This window comes from Myotis nattereri (genome assembly GCF_964212035.1).
Source record: "Myotis nattereri genome assembly, chromosome: 20".
NCBI classification, from domain to species: domain Eukaryota; kingdom Metazoa; phylum Chordata; class Mammalia; order Chiroptera; family Vespertilionidae; genus Myotis; species Myotis nattereri.
The window spans coordinates 14,980,727-14,995,537 of record NC_138096.1 but is presented as its reverse complement, the minus strand read 5'-3'; the positions used below and the strand labels follow the sequence as shown (position 1 = coordinate 14,995,537).

At 38.0% G+C, this 14,811-nt stretch overlaps 1 protein-coding gene across 8 annotated transcripts in view; it reads right to left on the bottom strand.

The window, feature by feature from the left end:
- The window catches only part of CDC42BPA (CDC42 binding protein kinase alpha), a 193,063-nt gene that overhangs the window by 99,675 nt on the left and 78,577 nt on the right, over positions 1-14,811 (bottom strand). For all 8 annotated transcript variants that reach the window (XM_081114445.1, XM_081114446.1, XM_081114447.1 and 5 more), the window contains exons 6-7: positions 9,334-9,427; positions 793-993 (exon numbers count right to left, since the gene is read on the bottom strand). In XM_081114445.1, coding sequence (XP_080970571.1) covers positions 793-993; positions 9,334-9,427 — 295 coding nt within the window. The remainder of the gene's footprint in view (positions 1-792; positions 994-9,333; positions 9,428-14,811) is intronic.

Below are 14,811 nucleotides of genomic sequence, written 5' to 3'. Positions count from 1 at the left end.
GGTTCAATTCCTGATCAGGGCACATGCCGGTTGTGAACTTGATTCCCAGTAGGGGGCATGCAGGAGGCAGCCGATCAATGATTCTCTCTCATCACTGATGTTTCTATCTCCCTCTCCCTCTCCCTTCCTCTCTGAAATCAATAAAAGTATAATTGAAAAAATAAGGCCCATCTCACTGGATTATTTAAAGTACAAAGTACAATTTTTCTTTTAATCTTTATCAATTTGACAGGGGGGAAAGTATCTTATTCTTATTTTTTTTAAATATATTTTATTGATTTTTTACAGAGAGGAGGGGAGAAGGATAGAGAGTTAGAAACATCGATGAGAGAGAAACATCAATCAGCTGCCTCCTCCACACTCCGCACTATGCCCGCAACCAAGGTACATGCCCTTGACCGGAATCGAACCTGGGACCCTTCAGTCCGCAGGCGGATGCTCTATCCACTGAGCCAAACCAGTTAGGGCTCTCATTCTTATTTTAATTTGCATATCATTTATCACTGTAGTAGTAATGATTAAAAAATATCTGCTTATGATCTTTGTTATTCTCCTAGAAACCATTTAATTTCCTACTTATTACCTTCTCCTCTAATAAAATATAGTAGAGGGTTAGAACCAATAATCTTATGTAGAGTTAATGGACTTTGATTATTCATGTTTGTCATGTTCCCTATTAGCAGAGAAATTAGATCATATACTGTTTTTAGAAAAATATTTTGTTTAAATATCACATTCAATTTATTATATATATTATTTACATCAATTTGAAAAATAGTAAAGTATACTAACTTTGTGATTCATGATTTTTCCATATGTCTCCACCAGAGATTCTGCATAAAACGGTGTTTCTCCATAAAGCATTTCATACATACAGACTCCCAAAGACCACCAGTCACACTCGGGTCCGTATCTGCCTTTTCCATCTTCCATGGCTTGAAGGATTTCAGGAGAGATATAATCTGGAGTTCCAACAGCCACTGAGGACTGAACCTGAAGAAATTCACACTTTTAGCAATCTACTATACTAGAAACAAATAATTTTGAAAGTATTTACATGTGTTTACACAATAGACAGTATCTCAAAACTATAATTTTGTCATTATCTGAATTTAGCTTCCTTGTACATATAAATTAAATTTTACATAATCTCTACACCAGGGGTCCTCAAACTTTTTAAACAGGGGGCCAGTTCACTGTCCCTCAGACCGTTGGAGGGCCGGACTATAGTTTAAAAAAAAACTATGAACAAATTCCTATGCACACTGCACATATCTTATTTTGAAGTAAAAAAACAAAACGGGAACAAATACAATATTTGTATTTGCATGTGGCCCGCAGGCTGTAGTTTGAGGACCCCCGCTCTACACTAATAGTTCTTCAGATTTTATAATATTATAAAACCTTTATTACAGTTGTTACTGAATTGACACATTTAGGGTAACAATATAGGATAAACACCACAGCCAGAAAATTCAATATTTAGTTTCAAACATTCTTTTTTTTTTTTAACTGGTATTTTTTTGCATTGGAAGGAATTCACAATTGATTCGTATATACTTATGTCTACCTGCCTTTGTTCTATCAGATGTAGTTAGAACATTCTTATTATTGATAATCTGCCTAACATGTATACATAAAAAAATTTTTACAATTAGTTACGGGAGAAAACCGCTCAAAAAAACTTGGCTGATACTTATCAGTAACCTGGAGATCATTTTTAAATACCTTAATGAAAACCTAAGGAAATAAATTATAATGATGTCCTACAAACTATTTAATTAAAAAGTTATATAAAAGGAAAAATATATCCTTCAAAAAATAAAGTTCCGATAGAGAAAAATAGTTGGACATATAATTAAGGCAAGTTAGATGTAAATTAGAAAGTGATAGCTAAAAATGATCCTGGGAACAATTTTGTAAGAAGCTTTCAATTAAAAGAAAATTGGTTCCTTGTAAGATTTAAAAGAACTTATCAAAAAATGAACATTCTCAAGGCAGAATTCTGGTTAACATTCTGAGTTTCCTGGACTAAATTACCAGTCTTTGTAATCATTAGAATAGACTATCTCTGGCAATACTGAGATTAAGTAATTTGAAAACTCCTCCGTTCCAAACTCTTAAAAATACTAGATAAAATGTAACAACCTTTTAAAATAAACATACATAAGCGTTTAAAAAAAGAACTCTTTGGGGCCAGAAATTGAGAAATGGTGGAGAACCTGGGGTGGTAAGCATTAAAGCAGGAGGGGGCCTGGGGAGCTGTTAGTTTTCACTTTCTATTACTTGGATTTTAACGTGAGGACAAAAGAAAGGCGTTGAGCATACATGAGGTTTGCAGTGAGAGGTTGCCCATGTAACCTTTACCCTGGAGAGTAAACAAAAAGCTGAATTTCAAAACCCTGCCACTCAGCAGAGAAGATAAGACTTTCTGCCCATCTTGATTGCAGCTGACGTGTGAAGAAACTTCCTCCTCCAGAAGTCCATAACCTTAGGTCACATGGTCCCACCGCCTGGCATTTTGGTTCACAGAGCTTCCATGGTCCAGATGTTCTCAAGCCAACAAACTGTCAAAACTACTGGCACCATATTAGGCGCCCCAGAAAGCCTGGCATAACAAACTTAAAACAACTCTGGAGGCACATGCTCACAGATGGTTACACAGGATTCTCACACATAAACGCCCACCGAAGATGAGCTGCCAACCCAATCACATAACCTAAATGAGTAATATCCCATTACGAGCAAGTCAGAAATCTGACCAATACACTTAGACTCCAAACAAGTATCAGTTCCACTTCATGAAATATTTTTAACTTTCTGACATTTTATTTTTTAATCAAAAGCGTAAGAACAAAATGATGAAAAAAATCAAATCAAATAGAAGTCCTAGAAATAAGTCATTAAAATGAAAAATACAGTAAATATGTGAAAGATATGAAAAGATAAATAAAACCAGATACACTTCTATGTACACTGTAATTAAAAACTACAGAGCACCAAAAACTAAGAGATTAAAAACATTAAAGAATAAAGAGAGATTACCTAGCAAGGAATCAGAATTAAACTGACAGCTGAATTATTAATGCTAACATAGCCGTCAGAAGAAAATGGAACTGTTTCTTCAAAGTGACGAGACGAAATAATTGCCAAAATTATATTCCCTACCTATCTACACTATGATAGAAGAATAAGGGTTAAATAAAGACATTTTCACACAAAGACTGGGTGAACTACTACATGTAGACCCTTTCAGATAAACAGAAGCACTAAAGAACATACTTCATAAAATAAGAAAGTTAACCCAGATGGAAGATGTGATACCAGAAGCAATGGTGAACAAAGACATTAGTTAACTTTGTAACTTTTACAATTAGCAAAATTGTGAACAAAGCTATTAGTGATGAGGAAGAAAAGGAGGAAAGGAGGAAAGGAAAAGGAGGAGGAGGAGGAAGTGGAGGAGCAGCAGAAGGAAAAGAAGGTGGCAGAGGAGGAGGAAACTACTTGAACACTGAAAAGTGAGGTGAAACTAAAATCCTAGAAACAAGAACCTGTCACTAAGGGTGCAATTAGGATTGAAATGGTCTAAGTTTCTTAAAGTGGTCTAATGTTTATGTTATTACACATTATCTTTATTTACTTTTTAATTATTATTTTTAATTGTGGTAAAATACTCATACCATAAAATTTACCATCATAACCATTTCCAAGTGTACAGTTCAGTGGCATTAAGTACATTTACACTGTTGTGCACTTATCACCAACATCCATCTCTAGAACTGTTCATTGTTCAACACTGAAACTGTACCCATTTTTAATTTATCTATTTATTTGTTAATGGACACCTAAGTTACTTACATTCCTTGGCTATCCTATATAATAAAAGCCTAATATGCTAAGTGTCTGGTCAGCTGTTCAACCAATCAAAGCATAATATGCTAATGATATGCTAAGGCTGCTCAACCACTCACTATGACGTGCACTGACCACTACGGGGCAGATGCTCCGACCAGCAGGTTAGCTTGCTGCTGTGGTCTGGCCGATCGGGACTGAGTGAGACTGGCTGGACACGCCCTGGAGCCCTCCTGTGGTCGCTCCTTGGCTGCCCAACCTCCTGCGTCCCTCCCCAGCCCTGATCGTGCACTGGTGGGGTCCCTTGGCTTGGCCTGCACCCTCTCACAATCTGGGACCCCTCGGGGGATGTTGGAGAGCCAGTTTCATCCTGATCCTGCAGGCTAGGCTGAGGGACCCCACCTGTGTACGAATTTGTGCACCAGGCCTCTAGTTGTAAATAATGCTGCTACTGAACATAGTGTACAAATATCTCTCTGAGTCCTTGCTTTCAATTTTATGGAGTATGTACTCAGAAGTGAAATTCCTGGATCATGTGGTAATTCTATTTTTAATTTTTTGAAGAACTGCCATACTGTTTCCAGAGAAGTTATAGAATTTTACATTCCCATCAACAGTGTACAAGGGTTCCAATTTTCTACTTCTTTGTCAACACTTGTTACTTTCTGTTCTTTGTCATGGTAGCCATTCTAATGGGTATGAGATAGTATCTCATTGTGGTTTTGATCTGCATTTCCATAATGATTAGTGATGTTGAACATCTTTTCATGTGCTTGTTGGCCATTTGTATATCTTCTTAGGAGAAATGTTTATTAAAGTCCTTTGCTCATTTTGAATTGGATTACTTGTTATTGAATTGTCGGTGTTCTCTCTATATTCTGGATATTAAACTCATCAGATACATGATTTGCAACTATTTTCTCCCACTCCATAGGTTACCTTTTCACTAAGATGACTGTCCTTTAAAAATGCAGAAAACTTTTTACTGATTCCAATTTACCTATTTTTTCTTTAGTTGCCTGTTGTGTGGTGTCACATCTAAGAAATCAATGCCCAATCCAATGTCATAAGCTTCCCCTATATGTTTCCTTTCAATGTTAGTTTTAGCTCTAACATTCAGGTCTTCGATCCATTCTGAGCTAATTTTTGTATGGTATAAAATACACTAAGTTTCTTGTTTTAATTAGGAATATGGTAGAAAACATTAACACTAGATTTTAGGTCAATTATAAACTTTAAAAAATTTAAGATAAACATTAAAATATTTGAAATAGAATGTAAAACTCCAAAGAAGTAACGAAAAAGAGAAATAAAACTAAATTTGACCAAGCCAATAGAATGCAGGAAAGAGGGGAAAAAACAAAACACAAGCATGTATGTAAACAAACAAGCAAAACCGAGAGTAAAGAGCACAAGAAAGGGTAGCAGAAATAAATACATCTCCAATCCCGGAATTCGTAAGACTAATTCACCGATTAAAAGGCAGCAGATCACACTGCACGACAAATGAAACCAAAATCAACATTGTTTTTTTAATCCTCACCCAAGGATATGCTTTTTAAAATTTGTTTTAGAGAGCGGATAGGAGAGGAAGAGGAGAGAAACATTGATGTGAGAGAGAAACAGTGACTGGTTGCCTCCCACACAAGCCCTGACCTGGGATCGAACCTGCAACCTGGGTATGTGCCCTGACTGGTAATCGAACTCATAACCTTTGGGTGTATGGGACGATGTTCCAACCAACATAGGCATCTGGCCAGAGCCAAATAAACTTTTTTTTTTTTAATCAGCAATAATCTGTTTTAAAGAGTTGCATCTAAACATAAGGACACTAAAATATTAAAAAGTAAAGGGACAGAAAAGATACATGAGGCAGGTTTTAAACAAAATAAAGTTAAGGAAGCTATATTAATATAACTCAAAATAGATTTTAAGGCCAAAATCATTTAAACATTTTTAAATTTATTAACTTACATATAAAACACCCTGGAACAGCGATTCTAAATAACAACATAGCTACAAAAGAGTTGTAAAGATATTGATGATTACAGGGAAAAATTAATAATTTAACATCATATTAAGGATTTTTACATAAAAGGTAATACATCAGAGAGAAATAAAACTGGTAAGAATATAAAATATTTGAACCAGTTAACAAGTTTAATCTTACGGACATTATATAGAATCCTGCACCTAAAAGTTAGAAAAAATGTATTCTTTTCAATAAACTTGTAATACTTATAAAAACTGAGCTATTACAAAATCAAACAGCAAACAGTGACAAATGCCAAAACACTAGTATCAATTAGACCCATTCTCCATTAAAATAAAACTAGAAGTAATTAAATATGTTGGATATTAAAAGGCATACATCTAAATAATTAATGGTCCACAGAAGAATTCTAACTAAAGTTGGAAAATATTTAGAACTAAAAAATAGTAAAATGCTCTACATCAAAATTTATGAAGGAAAAGAAAAGCACAAACATTAGGAATGAAAAAACTATGCATGTAAAAGATTTTTAAACTAGGAAGAGTTCAGCCTGAACAATTTTATACCAATAAAACTGACAGCTCATTGACAATAGACAATGGTCATAGAAAAAATATAACTTACCAAAACTGACTCAGGAAGAAATAGAAAACCAAAGAGACCTATAACCATTAAAAAATTTGAATCAATAGTATAAAATCTACCTAGAACACAAAATAAAACAGAAGAAAGCAAAACCTCACAAAAGCAAGGGTGATTTAAAAGTGATTTGTACCAATTATATAAGAAACAGATAATCCTTGTATTATATAAACTATTCTAGAGCCAAAACAGGCAAGGGGAGGAAACATGACTCCCTTGTTCATTTTATAAGGCTAAAATAACTTAAAAATAGAAATCAGACAAGAACAGTTTGAGAAGGAAAATTATTTGCTATATCAAATATGATGAATCTCAGGTATGAATTTCAGGTAACAATCTAAATTTGCTAATATAAAATTTTAGCAGAGTCTATCTAACAATTTGTTCAGATATAGCAATACAACTTCAAGATAAAGTTATGTTGATCCAAAGAATGAATGATTTAACTTGGACAATCTATGTCATTCATCAGATTAACAGATTAAAGAAAAAATATCCTTATATCATCTCAGTGGATGCAGAAAAATCATTTGATTACAACAATAACAACCCTAGCAACAAACTCACAGTAATCAGAAATAGAAATTTCCTTAACCCAGTAAAAAGCTTACAGCAAACATGATACTTAATTTGAAACTACAGGAAAAACACCATTAAAGTCAGGGACAAGGCAAAGAAGCTCTCTATTACCACACCTATTTAACAGTGTGCTGAAGGTCACTGACTGCATGGTTAAGAGAAAAAAATAGCAGACACAAAGATTTGAAAGACCAAAACTCAAAGCTCATCATAATTTGTGAATTATATAATTGTCTACGTAGGAAATCTAGAAAAATCTACAAATTATTTTAAACTTATAAAAATATTTAGCAAGATTGATAGGTTCAAGATACACCTACAAAAATCAATTGTGGTCCTATATAACAGCAACAAGCTATCCAACAACAAACTTTAAAAAGTTGTTTATATTAGGCCCCTACCCCCCAAAATATCCACAAGACGCCTAAGAACAAATCTAACATTACTTAAAGGTAATGAATTTACAGTGAATATTATTTTAAAACTTAAATAACAGACATAAAAGAAAACCTAAAGCAATGGAGACACCAGTCATGGATAGTAAAATTCCATGTTATAGACATAAATTTCCAGAAAATCTCTGGATATTTAAATCTCTAAATTCAATGCAAGTCTACAAGCTTGTGTTTGTGAAAGGGTATTTGTATGTGTGTATACTATGGCTATAAACCGATAATAAAAATCTAACAATCATATGGACAAACAAATGGGGCACCAAGAGGCTGCAGGCTCATCTTGGTCTAGACACATACCTAGGTTTCAGGTTCAATGCCAGGGTGCCACGCATAGGGGAGGCAACCAACAGATGTCTATCCCTCCCTCCCTCCCTCCCTCCTTCCCTCCCTAACTCTCCATTCCTCGCTCTCTAAAATCAATAAACATATCCTGGGGTGAGGATTTTTTTTTTTTAAGTTACCTCCTTAGGATAAATTTTTAGAAGTCAAATTACTAGTCCAGAATAATATGACATTTTCATAGTCTTTAGAATGTATTTTACTAAACTGCTCTCTAAAAACATTTATGCCAATTAAAAGGATATATATTTGGACTTCTGCTATATATCCAGGAAACTGATGTAAAAACAAAAACCAAAACAAACAAGAGAATAAACTTGGGGCATATAAATTTTAAGTGAGTGAAAGAAAACAACGGAGGCCCGAGTTAGCAGAACTAAGGCAAATGGTAACACAAAACTAAATCAACATCGAGGACTTCCTGGTAAAAGCATTCATTTCTGAACACTGTCCCTCCAGAAAATCAACTAGAAAAGAAAGACAAAAAAAATATAATGAAAGCAAAGAAGCTGCACTTTCTTTCTCCATGTAGGGTTTATTTTCTTTGCCCATCTGGAAATGTAAAAATATCTCAAGTACAATAATAACCAGGTCAGCTAAAGAAGGAAAAAACAGGGTCTCATAAGAGGCGTTAAGTGACCATCTTCAGATCATTAATATGAACAGTTTAAATGGCATGTGATTTTATAGACAAGCCCCACTATGAGTAAGTATGCCTAAATACCTCTGGGGAAGAAGGTGAAGCATAGAAGGATGGGTGGGTGGGTGGGTGGACAGATAAATGGATAATATAAATAAACTAGAGGCCTGGTGCACGAAATTCGTGCACTCTGGGGAGAGGGCCCCGCCCCCTCCGTCCGGCCTGCACCCTCTCGCAGTCTGGGAGTCCCGTGATCGATCACCCCGCAGAGGGAGGCCCCACCCACCCGCTGCAGCCCGTCAGTCAATGACCTGGGCCTCCCTCTTTGGGGGGATCACAGAGTCTCCCCTCACCCCTCCGACTGATTGCCCTGCCGGCCGAAGGCCTGCACCTCCCTGTTTGGGGCAATCAATCGCAGAGCCCCCTGACTGATCACCCTGCAGAGGGTGGCCTAGGCCTCCCTCTTTGGGGCGATCACAGAGTCTCCCCTCACCCCTCCGATTGATCGCCCTACTGGCCAGTGGCCTTGCACCTCCCTCTATGGGGCAATCGATCGCGGAGCCCCCCGATTGATCACCCTGCAGAGGGTGGCCTAGGCCTCCCTCTGCAGGGAGATCGTGGGGCCCCCCGACCAATCGCATTGCACCCGCCTTGGCTGGCCTGCCACCGGTGCATGTCATAGCATCGTCATCCAGACAGTTGTTCTGTTATTCGGCGGTTTGGTCGATTTGCATATTATGCTTTTATTGTTATAGGTGGTTTCTAAACAGATGAAGACAAGTAGTAAGAAAAATGTCTGTGGGTGAAATAATTTAAAAATTATATTTCCTTACCGTTCCATCTTCCATCAGTTTCAGACAAGAGCCAAAATCTGCTAACCGAATATGCCCATTCATATCCATCAATATATTATCAGGTTTGATGTCTCTGAAAAAAATACATCCCATTTTTAGTTTGGAAGAATAAACATAATTACATACTTGGTAAGATCACCGTTCTGTCTAAAAATCCTAACTTCTTTTAAAATTAATACTCTAAGAACATCTATTTGAGTACTTTATGGGTTCAAGTCCTGGCTCTGGTTCATATTAAAACTTTCTTAAACACAGGTCATTTCAGTCTCCTGGAGATAAAAAGTACTGTGATAATTTTTATTCCCCACCTTTAACCTTGCACATATTCCAACACGCCTGCAGTAGTCCTACTTTCTGCATAAACAGGGGTGGGGAACCTCTTTCCTGCCAAGGCCACTCGGGTATTTATAACATCATTCAGGGGCCATACAAAATTATCAGCAACCCGATTTTAAGAAACTGGGGTGGGGAGAGTAAGAGAGCAACCAAAGGATTTGTACGCGTGCATATAAGCATAACCCATGGACACAGACAGTAGGGGGAGTGAGTGCATGTGCTGGGGGGTGGGAACGGCTGGGGATAGGTCAATGGGGGGAAAAGGAGACTTATGTAATACTTTCAACAATAAAGAATTTTTTAAAAAAAGAATTTAAAAAAATTAGCCTGCTAATTTGGTCAAACATTTAATTCACTCACCCCTAATGCCTTGGCAGGCCTAGACCAAATGGTGTTCCCCACCCCTGGCATAAAGAGAAGAGCCATAATTACTTGATACCTACTAACTTCTAGCCCATGAAATTCAACAGGGAAAAATGTACTTCCTAGACCTTGAATGTAAATGTAGATAAGTAAATTCTCAATTACTGCACGTCATGACAAAACAAAGAAATTGCTTCATAAAAGGGACTTTAGAAAACAACAAACAACTGCTTAATAATAATGCATATTATATAAAGGTACCTATTATTAGTAACTGGCTTATAAGATATCCATATCTAATAACAAACTAAATCAAACCAGTTTTTGTATGTTTCTCCATTTGAACAATAAAACATGTTGCAAACCTAGGAAAATCATACATGAAATAATTTTTGTAAAGACGCCTCAGCAATGCAGAGTTCCTAAACATACTATTAAAGATTATAATTGTGGAAAACTGTAAGATTAGACCCCCACAATTCACTATACTTTTAGAGGAAGGAAAAGGATCTTCTATAAGCATTACATACACGAAAAAATGATACTGCCATGTGGTTATTGGGAGCATCGTAAGGTTATTATGATTTAACCCAATGATGCCAGTCGAGGCCTCTAAACATCAATTTTCCCGCCGGTAAGAGGGGATGATATTATTAATGCCTTAACTGCTGCAGTAATTCCTGTGTGTGTGTCATACATCACAGGGTGGCAAATTATGACCCACAGGTCAAATCCAGACCACTGTCCATGCATACATTTTATTGTAGGATTAATGTATACCAATGCCACCATAGGACTCTGTATTTTTCTGAATGTCTTTAAACTTTGTAACTAATACAAGCCTGTGTGTAGTGTTTTGCAACTTGGTTTTATTCTAATATGTTTAAAATTTTTCCATGCTGATAAATTTTGCTCTGGTTCATTAATTTTCATTTCTATATGGAATACTTTCATATACCAAATTTATTTCTCAATTCCCCCTGCTTATAAAATTTAGATTGTTTCCAACAATTTTAGATTGTTTTACTTTTATGTTGCGATTACACAAAATGCTGAGATGAATATTTGTATGAATGTCTCCTAGTGCTCATGTGTGAACATTTCTCTCAGTTGTGCACGCAGAAGTGAAACTGCAGAGATGAAAGACATGTGCATCTCCAACTTTACTGACAGGATAACTGGTAAGGCTGAGAATCTTTTTTATATTATCAATGGTCATCTTAGATTCCTGTTCTGTAAAATGAGTTGATATCCTTCCCACTTTTTTATACTCTGTGTGTATTGTATGTTTTGGTTAATCTTCTAGAATTCTGTTTATTCAAATTTAGTTGCATGTGTTACAAATCTCTTCTCCCAACATGAGGGCTTGTTTTTTCACATTGTTTATATTGTCTTTCTTCGTTATTAGAAAAACCCAAAAAACTACTTAGTAGTAATGTAGTCTTCTAATTTACCCTTTACTCACTTTTTTCAGCTGTATTGTGATATAATCTATAATAATAAAAGGGTAATATGCTAATTAGACCGGACATCTTCTGGACATCCTTCCTGACGAAGCCAGGGCTAGAGGGAAGCCAGCCAGGGTCCCGGGTGCCAGAGGGAAGCTGGTGCCAGAAGCAGGGGGATAAAGGCCTACTCTTGCACGAATTTTTGTGCATTGGGCCTCTAATTGACTAATAACATCCTATATAATAAAAGGGTAATATGCAAACTGACCCTAACAGCAGAACGACTGGGAATGACTGGTCACTATGATACACACTGACCACCAGGGGGCAGACGCTCAATGCAGGAGAGCTCTGCTCAGCCACAAGCCAGGCTGATGGCTGCCAGTACAGTGGTGGTGGTGGGAGCCTCTCCCACCTCCTCATCAGCGCTAAGGATGTCCGACTGCAGCTTAGGCCTGGTCCCCGCTGGCAAGTGGACATCCCCTGAGGGCTCTCGGGCTGCCAGAGTATGTCTGACTGCCAGCCTAGGCCCAATCCCCCCAGGGAGCAGGCCTAAGCCAGCAGGTGGTAATCCCCTGAGGGGTCCCATACGGCAAGAGGGCACAGGCTGGGCTGAGGGACCCCCCCACACCCAAGTGCACACATTTTTGTGCACTGGGCCTCTAGTCTAATCTAATAAAAGAGAAACATGCAAATTGACCATACCTCTGCTACACCCACAAGCCATGGCCACCAGCCAATCAGGAGCAGACATGCAAATTAACCCAACTAAGATGGCGGCGGCCATGGAGCTCAAGCGAGTAGGAGGCTTGGGTTGCCCTCGGCAATGGAGGAAGCCAAGCTTCCTGCCTGCCCTGCAGGCTCTGAGCTCCGCTCAAGGCTACAAAGTTTTAATTATAAAAGATAAATAAATCCCAGATACTTGCTTCCGGTTGCTGTGGCCTCCGCTCAAGGAGGGGCTGGTTGCCTTTGGCAACCCAGGCTTCCAGCTGGACCAAGGCTATAAAGTTTCAATTTATGGTTGGGTCACAACATGAGGAACTGTATTTAAAGGACCAGAAGGTTGAGAACCACTGTGTTAGATAAAGGCCAACTATATTTCTTTCTGTTCCAACACTATTTAATGAATGACATCCTTTCACCATTGACTTATATTACCACCTACGTCATAAATGAAATGGATTTGTTTCAGGACTTCCTATGCAATTTCACTGAATAGTTTTTACTATTTTTTTATTTTAAAATTTTTTTATTGATTTCAGATAGGGAGAGAGAGAGAAAAAAAAATCAATGATGAGAGGGAATCATTGATAGGCTGCCTCCTGCATGCCCCCTACTGGGGATTGAGCCTGCAACCCCAGCATGTGCCCTTGACTGGAATTGAACCTGGGACCCTTCAGTCCACAGGCTGATGCTCTATTCAATGACCCAAACCAGCCAAGACCACTGAACAGTTTTTAGAGTAAAAGCCTCTTAATAATTACCAGGACAACAGGCATAAACTGAAATTGTCCTACGCAAATGGACATGTATGGTCACCTGGTTTATGCCTATACCTGGACCAAGGTGACACTGTCTTAATTATGAGAGTTCTAAATGACCTCCCTATACCAAAAAAACATGTTTTTAAATTGCCATGGCTCTTCCAGGTGAACGCTAGGATTAGCTTAATATGTTCATAAAACGTACTGAGATTTTGATGAGAATCACAATAATTTTATAGAATAGCTAGAGGCCCAGTACACGAATTTGTGCACTGGTGGGGTCCGGCTAGCCCACCCCAATGAAGGCCAATCGGGGCCGGGCTGGTGGGGGAGGGGAGCATGGGAGGTTGGGGGTCTGGGTGGGGCGGGCAATCAGGGGCCCTGATTGGGCCGGTTGGCCGCTGCAGTGTGTGTCACAGCAACTGGTCGCTCCAGTTGTTCTGGTTGCTTGGCTTTTATATATATAGATGTGAAAAGAACTGATATCTTTACAATATGGCTCTTCTTATCCATGTATACTCGTACATTGAGTTTTCTTTTATGTCCTTCAATAATGACATTTTTTTCCATAGAGAGCTTACACATCTTGTATTTGCTATAATCCTACGTACTTTATAGTTTTGTTGCTATTGTAAGATTTTCTTCAAAGATTCATTCTCATTTTGCTTCTACTTTTAATGGGAATGCTTCTAATGTTTCACCATTAAGCATGATCTTTGCTTTAAACTTTCAGTACAAACTTCATTTTAGGTAGCAGAACTACCCTCTACTCCCTAATTGTTAAGAGTATCAGATATATTAAATTAATAGATTTTCTAATGCTTAAACTCCCGAATTTTAAACAAAAATATTTAAAAGGGAAGTATTTTTAAACAAGTTAAGCCTTTTCTAATTCAGGATTCATGAAAAGAACGGCAAAGTAAACCTGAATCACAGAGAATTTACTGTAGATCCACAAGTTCTGGTATGTAGTACTTTTATTTTCTTTTTGTTCCAAATATTGTGTCATTTCCACTGTGATTTTCCCTTTGCCATGCCTGCATAGAATGCGTTTCAATTTTTCAAAGGATATGGACTACTTTCTAGGTTTCTTTTGATTTAATTCTATTTATTTATTAGTTCTTTTGGATCGGTATGTGAAATGCATTTTGCCCATTTTTCTACTACATTTGGTCTTTTTCCTATAGTTTCAGGAATCCTATATAATAAAAGGCTAATATGCAAATTGACCGGACGAAGGAACAACCGGTCGCTATGACGCATACTGACCACCAGGGGGCAGACGCTCAACACAGGAGCTGCCCCCTGGTGGTCAGTGTGCTCCCACAGAGGGAGCGCAGCTCAGCCAGAAGCCGGGGTCATGGCTGGCGAGCGCAGTGGTGGTGGTGGGAACCTCTCCTGTCTCCACTGCAGCACTGCGGCACAGCACTAAGGACCCCTTGGGGGATGTCCAACTGCTGTGGGGAGTGGGCCTAAGCCAGCAGGCGGACATTCCCCGAGGGGTCCCAGACTGCTAGAGGGCACAGGCCAAGCTGAGGGTCTCCCCCCACCCCCAGTGCAAGAATGTTGTGCACCAGGTCTCTAGTACTTTCTATGTTAGGAAGACTACTCTTTGTCCAGTATGTGAGTTGCAAATCTTTTTCCTCAAGTGAGCACTTATTTTTTGAGTTTGTTTACAGACTTCTCCTCCCATGCACTCTTTTGTCTGTGTACTGAATTCATCAATATTTTCTTTTATGCTTTTGTGGATTTTGACTCAATTAGAAATATTTTATTATCACTGAAATTGCAAAAGAATTCTCCCATGTTTCATTCCATAGGAACAC